At 42.0% G+C, this 9460-nt stretch overlaps 1 protein-coding gene across 6 annotated transcripts in view; it reads left to right on the top strand.

Moving 5' to 3' along the window:
* Positions 1-9460, top strand: part of lpp (LIM domain containing preferred translocation partner in lipoma) — a 208967-nt gene that overhangs the window by 167745 nt on the left and 31762 nt on the right. For all 6 annotated transcript variants that reach the window (XM_015035946.1, XM_015035945.1, XM_015035949.1 and 3 more), the window contains one exon: positions 2905-3074. In XM_015035946.1, coding sequence (XP_014891432.1) covers positions 2905-3074 — 170 coding nt within the window. The remainder of the gene's footprint in view (positions 1-2904; positions 3075-9460) is intronic.

The raw sequence follows: 9460 nt of genomic DNA, 5'->3' as shown, positions 1-9460 counted from the left end.
CCGCGTACGTTTCACCCACAGCCGCGCGCCGGTATCTCCTCGGGCCCCTCGCGATCACAGACCGCCAAAAGGAAAAGGATTTCCGAGAGGTTTCCTGCTCGTTATTTAAAGTGGGAGCCCTGTGGGACATGTTTGGCATTCTCATCCACTCACTGAAGATGGCCTGTGATCCGAAGCCACTAACAGGCTCTCTCTCTCTCTCTTTCTCTCTCTCTTCTTTTCTTTTCTCTTTCCCTCTGGCTCTCTGAAGTGATTACCCTGCTTGTGATTCCACTGACACCCACATGTCCCCCGGAGACGTGCCTTCACTAGTTTGTTTAATCTGCCTCCCCGTACAGTAGGTAACGCAGCCGTAATTGAGGTGTGGATAGAGCTGCGGGAGCAGATGAAAACCGATTGCAGGCTTTATGAAAACTTGTCGGCGCGTCGGCTTCGCCGGGGATGACAGCCGTTTCGAGATTAACGCGCAAAAATGCAGCTGTGATAAGAATTTCGAGAAGTTAAACGTCGGGCCTTTGTTTTGCAATTTCCCTCTCTTTTCTTTTCCTCGCCCCTCCGCCCCCGTCGGCGAACGATGAGCCTCGTTAACAGTCAGAGTTACAGATGTTCAGTATTCCAGTAATGCCTTCCTGTGAAGCTGCGGTTCTGCTCGTCCTTTTTGCAGATGCTTTTCTCCGTTTGCGGAGCGGCCCCCGTGATAAGATAATGACTTCTCTGAGATTAGCGCACTATTAGCGAGCCCTCGCAGTCGAGCGGATGTTTGATCTCGGCAGCACAAGACAGAGCCCAAAGTTGCGCTGATACCTGAGACGGATCCCGCTTTCCACTCCGTTTGAATTCCTGATATGAAAAACAGCGAGTGGAACTGTGGAGAAGAAGAAGAAGAAAAAGAAAAGCAAGCATCAGATACTCTATCTGCCCCCGGTTAGCGTCTCGCCTATGTCTGTAACGCGCCTGAACCGCTCTGTTCAGAACAGACGGAGCGTCAATCATCGGTCCAAATCAGCTTTGAGATGAAACGAAATGCAGAGGGGAGAGGAAAAAAAACGATCCATTGAACTGAACTTGAATTAATTAAATATTACTGTATCATGCTTCCTCTGCGAGATTGCATCTGTCCTCAGATGTGTAAAAAAAACATAAAACATTCTCAGATATCTTTTCAAACCCCATTATTTGGAGATACCAGTAATTAAATTGACAGTGTCATTAATTGGGTTGAAGATAACTTGCATTGAGTCGAGGACATCTTAAACTCAATTAAAGATATCTCCAACTCAATTAAAGATATCCAAATGCCATGTCCCGCAATATGCAATCAGGCTCTTTGTGGAGCAATAGTATCAGTTCACTTGTGCCCCTGTTACAAAGACTTCCTTGTACTTCTAAAGTTTTCTTTTTTTTATCGTTTAAAGCCCGACTTTTTTAGCAGATGTCACCCGTTGGTGATGTGTATGGTCTCTTTAATGTGCCGTAATTATAGTATTTAATCCTTCCTTATCCAGTCGGTTTGAAATAGAAATGAAGATGAGGCACTTCTGACTATAGGGAATGGATTTAAAGGGGCAGCTTTAGTTTTTTTGGGATGATGTAAAAGAATTTGAGCCGTCTTGTCATAGATGTGTTGAATGCTTTGACATTTAGTACAGTGGGAGTATAAATTTGGTTTGTTAGGGGCTGGTAGATCCTCATAGATGGATTTCACAGCATCATCTGCATGTGATGAAAGTTTTGACCAATTGTCTTGGACATTTAGAACTACTCTTTGCCAATTCATTCGCCCATTTCATCTGCCATTTTGTCCTTTGTGCCCTTTATTTAGTCCCTTGATAATTTTCTTGGTCTAAATCTTTACTCACCACTGGGTGGAACGTTTCTCAGAGTCGGTGTAGTATGCCGTTAAATATTTGGGGGAAAATGAGGAGAAAGAAATCTGTGTTGCACATGGTCAGTTTCCTTAGTAGCGAGCTCAATGAGCTAAATGTGATTTGGCAGGTGGTAATGAAGCACATGATGCTTTAAATGCGGGTATGTCACGATTCTTTGGCAGCTACTGAATGTCTTGCCTCTTCCTGAGAACTCCCTGAAGAGCAGCAATCAAAATGTCTTCCGTCCACATATGGCAGATGAGTCTATGGACAGACTGCACCACGTTGATGGTCCTGTGGTCAGCGGGTCTCTCTCATCTTTCCCCACTTGAACATGTGTTAGATGGTCTCTGAAAGCCCACTCAGGCTAGGCCTGGTTACACAAGCTGGAGTCTGACTATCTACGAGTGAAGACTATTGGTCTTATTCAGGACTGAATAGCAACGTGTTTTCAGAGATCTAATCCAAATGGTACCATCAGTTTGCCAGGACTGTCATCTTCAATTTCTGTTTGGTCTGAAGTTGTGATCGTTACAATGAAGTTACAGAATATTTAGCAAATTTGAAGAGCTTCTGGTTAGCATTTCCACTTTTTGCCACATCAATTTGTTGCAGCTGTGAAACTATTAGCTTTTACAGTCAGTCCGTGCCTGTTTAGTTTTTGTTATTTTTTTCAGTCAACGGTTTGTAGATTCTGTAATTTGGTAAACTAAATGTGTGTTTCTACCCAGAGGCAACATGAAATACTTATCCTCCAGGTCATGCCTGTACTTTTTATCAAACGACACCAATGCCTCTAAATGCTTTTTCACTTCTTCTCATTTTCGCTTTTGTATCTTGGGGTCAACCCCTACTACAAAAAGCATCAGGTCAAACATTTTCTGTCAGAACCACCAGCTAATGGAGCTAGAGTCACTTTTCACTATGACATACATAACAGTGAAATCTGTCTCCTGTATTTTTCTGAAGCTGAAAACATTCAGTTGACTGTTTGGTTGACCTGTGCTCGGCCCTCCTCTCTGCCTTTGCCACCCAGGACGCTGTGCCAGCTGTGGGGAGAACGTGGTGGGCGAGGGCACCGGGTGCACCGCCATGGACCAGGTGTTCCACGTCGACTGCTTCATCTGCATGACCTGCAGCAAACCCTTGCGCGGCAAACCCTTCTACGCTGTGGACAAGAAGGCGTACTGTGAGCCCTGCTACATCGTAAGCTACACCTATTACTCTTACCTCACCGTGTCACTCTCTTGATTGTTGATGTAGAGGTTTTGGCTTTTTGTCATGACGTGTCACCTTGTCTGTGACACAAGGCAAGATTTTAGCAATATTCTTAGAAAAGGAGTTTGTGTGTGTGTGTGGGGGGGGGGGCTTGTTTGTTTGTTTGTTTGTTTTTTTTTTTTTTTCAAAATTGCCATGTTTCCATTAAGCAAATTTATGTTCGTAATTTCAGTTTGCTCAGAAACTCAGCTATTGATGCCATCTTGTCAATATGGGCTGAATTCTCTGGAGAATGTTTCTGACATCTTGATGTTCTGAAGGTGATGGGGGTCGAGCCAGTCATCGATGAGGTGTTCCTAATAATAAGGCCACCGTTAGATGACATATGTCAAGACAGACTTCATAGAAACAATGTAGTGTTTACATTAAGCAAGGTCCCATCACTACACCAGCCCCCATCTATTAGCCAAATTTGTTTTTTTTTGTTTTTTATTTTTTTCCATAAACTGTATCTCATTAAAACTTTTGAGATTTTTTATTATCATGTCTTTAAAATGTTTGATTGAATTCAGGCTAATTTAGTCTGATGATGTGGAAGAAGCTCAAGAGAACTGGACCAGTTTGAGCAGCAAGAGACATTTTGGATTTTTTTTTTCTTCTCAGAATATTTAGATTTAACTTTGTTTTTATAAGATGCACTAAAACAAACTCTACTCCCCTCAAACCAGAGGAACGATGTATAAAAAAAAACACAAGAAGTCCGAAAAATGCAAGGGCTTATTCAAGAAACCTTGGCCACTAATTAAGTTGGGTTCACAGAGTAGGTTACCTTGTAACCATGGAAACCAACCCAGCGTTTCTGCCATCAGCTGGTCAGCAGACTAACATTTGGTACCTGTTTTACATAATGGGCTTTTGCAAACACACACAGCAACACTGTACGCTTTTTATTCTGCTCTTTCCGATCTGACTTTTTCTATCCCAGGTTATAATTCCATATTTCACCTCATTTGCATTCAGAGATTGTTGAGTACAAAACTTTTACACTTTTTCACATGACTCAACAGGATAATGTGTGAGATTCTGCAATCATCACACTGGATGTAACTCTTCAGCAATATCTTTCCTCCACTTTTTGTCTAATTTGTGCAACGACTCGAAGTTTACCAGAAAAGTCGTCTGCAGGGCAGGAATCCCAGAAATTAGCAGAGTTATTTTTAATTTTCAGGGGTTTTTTTTATTATTATTATCACTCCACTTCAAAAATGTATGAGCAGTGTTCTTGTCAATGTGTTGCACAAGAAATGTAAAAGTGCTTCCTTTGTCAGGAAAGACACATCATCCGGTAAGACCACAGGGGAATCATTTAGCAGAAGTGCCCAGCCCTCCACAACAGCTGGAACTGAGAGGGTTTGAGTTTCTCACGATCAGCCGTACATGGCAACAAGTTGACGCCTATTTAAGATCATTTTGTATAAGTTTAGACCTTAACTTTGCCTCCTTCCTTCTACTTTTTTAAAGCCAGTCAGAAGTGGACTGGACAATGTGCTTTGAGTCATTGTCCTCTTGCTAAACTCAAATGAGCTTAAGGTCATGAACTAATGGCCACCCAGCCTCGTTCAGAGAGCTCAATTTGTCCAGGCCCCAGACCATAATACTACCACCACCATGTTTAGCTCTTTTGCTGAAAATATTTTGATTTTGCATCGGATGTAACAGGACTCTCTGTTACATCTCTCTCTCTCTCAACCTCCACTTTTACTTCATCAGAATATCCTCTAAAATGATTTGAGAATAATTGAGATATTTATTTGGCAAATGTGAGATGATGGGTCGTCTTGTTCTTCTTTGTCAGTAGTGGCTTTTCCTTGGACCTCCCCCACTGATTCTCTGATTGTTGTACCATGAAAACTTGGGATTTCAGCCGCATCGAAATATATGCATTTTGCAATGGAAACACTGTTCTTGCATCATATGAGTCACATTATGAAAACACCGATATTAGTTTTCTGGCTGATCTTGCAATTCCAATTTTGAACAAAACCAATTTTTTTGTCTGAAAAGTCGTTAAATAGCGTTAAAGTCGCTAAGTTGGCAGCAACAGGGAGACTGTTGCTAACTGCGCACATGCGGACTTGACCTGGTGGGTTGGTCTGTCAGTCAGTGCTCTGTCATAGTAGAGCAAAAGGGGACCAGGGTTGCCAGATCTGACCGATTTCAGTCCAGAAACAATGTAAAACCCGCCCAACTCCAAGCTTTTGGACTCGCTGGAGTCCTAAAGCTTTAAAAATCATTTTGCAACCCTTTCTGGACCAAATACATCTTTGTTTCTCATCTGTTCTTGGATTTCTTGAGATCAAGGCAGAATTTCTTTAATTTACTTCTTGTCGTCAGACAGGTTCTTCGAAGTGACTAAGATCTGTCAGTAATCAGGCGAGGTTAGAGTGCTTAAAATCACAGTAAATTCAGCAGAAAGTTTTCTGCAGGTTAGTTGGTTAGGAATGAAGTGTCTTATTACAGGAGCATCTCTGAACAAACTGCTGATTTACAGCAGACACTTTCAAAATTTTGAAGACTAATTAGCCGATGCGAGTTCTTGTGAAAACACAGTTGTTCAGTGTTCTGCAGAAAACGCCTTAATGTGCAGAAAAAGTCTGGACGTTGAGCCTCATGACAGTCAGAGCCTAGGCAGGCTGTCTCGGAAGTCATCTCTCTTCGGGGGCACTCACTGTGATTGTGGTTGTCTCGTCTGGAGGTTCTCCAACTCCGACACACGCACTAAAGAGGAATGGGATCATTTAAGAACTTTATTTATGCATTTCATCAGCATAAATGTTCTTCTGGCACTAGATCAAAAGGGTGGAGGAAATCTGAATTTCTTAATGAAAGTAATTTTTTCTTTTATTCCCATCCTGAGGGCCGTGCGCCTCGGTTACGATTAGGGAGCAAACTCGAAGCCCTGAGCCTCCGAGGAGGAGTGTTGGAGCCCACTGAGCCAAAACTTCAAACTCCAGTCAGTCCAGGAATGTCTCAGATCACATTCAGCAAGGTGGTTTGGTTGTGTTTATTTTAGATTTGCTAACTTTTGTCCCCCACAAAAAGCAGTATTCGGTTTAGTTGGTGAGCTGTTCTTAATTTGCCAAAGATGATTTCGTTTGGGGGAAACGGATTTCTGCCAACAGGTATGTAACAGGATACAACACCGATCTGATGTCCGTGGACTTAACCGGCAACTGACTAGGTTTATATATAGTAATGCTTTCAATCGATTGTAGCATTTAATCAGATTAATCACACTCTAACACTGTGGTTAGTCACTATGTTTAACTTTCTAAGCCTAAGAGCGTTTTCAAAAGTCTAAGAAAATCTTCTATTGTCTCAAATCAGACATTTTAAAGAGGTTTTAAAAGAAGTCATTTTGTTTTAAAAGTTAAGTTAGAAATAGTAACTGTCAATTGGCTGTACTTCAGAGGAAGGATAATTCATCCGTACTTTATGTACATCCCATGTTCATTTTATCCAAACTTTCATCAGGAGTTTTTAAAGTGAAATTTGTTGCTGAACACACCTGCCTGACTCTCCTCACTCATCTTTTCACTTGAAAGAAACACAAAACCAGCTAGGATTTAGTAAACGTTTCTCCAACCGATTCAAAATCCTCCCTCAATAAACCGCGTCGTCTTAAAAACTGGAAGCTCATTTCCCACTTTTGGTTTTGGTCATTTTCTTTTCAACATGACTTTGATACCTCGTCACATTTGTTGTAGGACGTCGTCCAGGTGGACGGAGCGCCCCTGGGGGAAACTCACCCTGAGTAGACGCCATTACTCCATTTGCCAGGAATTGCAGGAATACGCTTTTCGCACATCGATTGCCGTCCAACAAAGTATTCTGCCGTGTATCAAAGTAGGCGATCAGCAAGGCGCTTATCTCAGCCTCCCCTTTACATACTCGGGTTGGGGGAACAATGGCGGCATTTGAAGTGGGCGAGCCGTATCTCTTCCGCAACATGATTTGCCTCATTCAGACCGTTTGCCTAGATGTTACTGATTCCTTTTAGTAATGTAGAGGAACTCTCCCACACCTGTTATCGTTGCGGCTCTCGCTTCCTGGTTTTTACAGGCTACTATCTCTCTCTCTAGCCAACCTCACACTGCTTTGGCCTTCCATTCACGCCGGACTTATCGCCGCCTATTTGAATACGCCTTGTCGCCGATAAACTCTGCAGCCGTGCAATTAATGTCCCGTTTTGCATGGAGTGATTTAGAATTGTGGTAATGCGAGAGCATCGGCACGTCATTGTTTTTTTGTTTCCTCTCTCTTTGTCTCATGAGCTTTTGCCTGAGGTGTCCCCCCCGTCCCTATTGCTTCCGCTTGCTTGGTATATAAACATATAATAGAACTGACAGGCTGTGAACGCACACACACACACCACCCAGCAAGGCGTCGATCACTGCAAATGACAAACGGAGCTTTCAGCTTTACTGCCACCAAGTGTTTTCCAAGAAAGCTCTCCGGTGAAGTGGCTTCCAGTTGATTCAGAGCATCGCTGGCTAAATAACGGATAAATCAGATGGTATCTGGAAGCTCGGAAAATCAGATACCAGAGGAAGCCAGTGACAGAACAACTCACTGTACAGACTGTCCAATCAGGACGCTTTGGTCCCAAAATGTTAATTGTAGACAGATGAGAAAAGGCAGCATTGATGCAGAGTGCCAGTCCATTTATGATTCAATATCCTGTAACTTCAAAGTGCGATAAAGTAAAATTTCTTTGAGTATTACACTGAAGTCTGTGGAAGAGGATCAGGGTCACTGAGGGGGAAAAAAGTTCTGACTTTCTGAGAATTCTAAGACTAAAGTCAGAATTTCTGATTTTTTTTCGCAGAATTTTGACTTTTGATCTTAGAGGATTAATGTCAGAATTGTAAGGGAAAAAAATCAGAATCGTGAATTCTTTTTTTTTTCATGTAAAAAAAACAAAGAATTCAGGCAGTGTTAAAGACGAAAGGCTGTCCAATCCGGTACTGGTGAGTTGCACCCAATAAAATGGCGTTCTTACTTTACCTCCGAAACCAGAGCAGAACATCAGTGCTCTGTGTTCCTCCAGCTCTCACATCTTAATTTTAAAAGTCAAAATGTTCTCAATTAGTGGGGATTATTGGAGTTAAGGCATCTATTAAGGACGGGAAGGAAGGGTAATTTTCTTTGTGCTCTCACTTTAGGAACCGTGCCTCTAACCATGAGAGCACATTAGTTAACAGAGCTGAAAGCAGCTGGGACCCGTCATATATCTGATAGCCGTGCTGGTCTTTGAAGAGATTCAGCAGTGGGATTCAGTGTCACCGAGGTTAATTACTTACACAGGTTACCATGCCTACTGTTCTCCGGATCATATCTGCCTCGTTACCACAGCAGCACGTTACTTAAATGCCATATTTCCACTGCCAACTTTGGGTCTGCCGAGTTCTGGGTTCTTTTCAAAGTGTTCTTTAGCAACCATTTTATTTCAGACTCTGGTGATGAATGGCAACGTTTTTGGATCCTGTGTGACTCAGAATTGCCGTTCTGCCTTCCTGTTGATTCTCGTGCTCAGAAGCAGACCCTCCAGAGGGCACCGGGCTTAGAGGTAAAGTAACACAGCGAGCTTCATTCTTAAAGAAAAGTAATGAAAGGATGTGCCGAGACAAAGAGCTTTATCTATTTCAGCCTCTTTTTTTACCAAATTTTTGAGACCACCAAGGTCACGGACGCCATAAATGTAATAAAGCTTATTATCTTTGTGTTATTTAAAATAAATTGGCTTTCCATCCTGCTGTTGTAAAAGACAAGCGCCTTGAACTAGTAGCCATTAGGAAGCATGATTGGCTGATGAGCTTTTAACCCCGGCAGTTTGCTTGAGTGTCTTGGAAAGTCAGAACTCTTCCGCTGTCTGTCCGTGTTCCCTCTTTAAATAGCTTATCAATTTAACTAAAGCTGTTTGGTCTGCTACTTTAACTGATTTCATTATTAAAGGAAGGAAACAATATGTGTGCGTCTCCCTCAACCCCAGTAACTCTGCCACAAGTTTCAGTGGAATTTCAAGGTAGGCTCTACAAACCACCAATCGGAGACTGGTGGTTTGTGTAAAGGTTTAACCTGCAGGTACTACTTTAAGCAAGTACAGGCTTTCCTTTGAGATCTATAATTAATGGCATTCAAATTAATTTTTTGTGGCATTTCTGTTGTGAGTTTATATATATATATATATATATATATATATATATATAGAGAGAGAGAGAGAGAGTTGACGAGGTCCAAATGTGTGAGAGCAAAGTCTGTTTTACAAATGGCTTATAGTTGACATTTAAATATATCTTAAATGTTTTTGAATA

The sequence above is a fragment of the Poecilia latipinna genome, unplaced genomic scaffold (genome assembly GCF_001443285.1).
Source record: "Poecilia latipinna isolate Pla-1442-1.1 unplaced genomic scaffold, P_latipinna-1.0 Scaffold352, whole genome shotgun sequence".
In the NCBI taxonomy this organism is placed as follows: Eukaryota; Metazoa; Chordata; class Actinopteri; order Cyprinodontiformes; family Poeciliidae; genus Poecilia; species Poecilia latipinna.
Note: the sequence above shows the minus strand (reverse complement) of the source record. Positions and strands in the feature narration are given on the sequence as shown.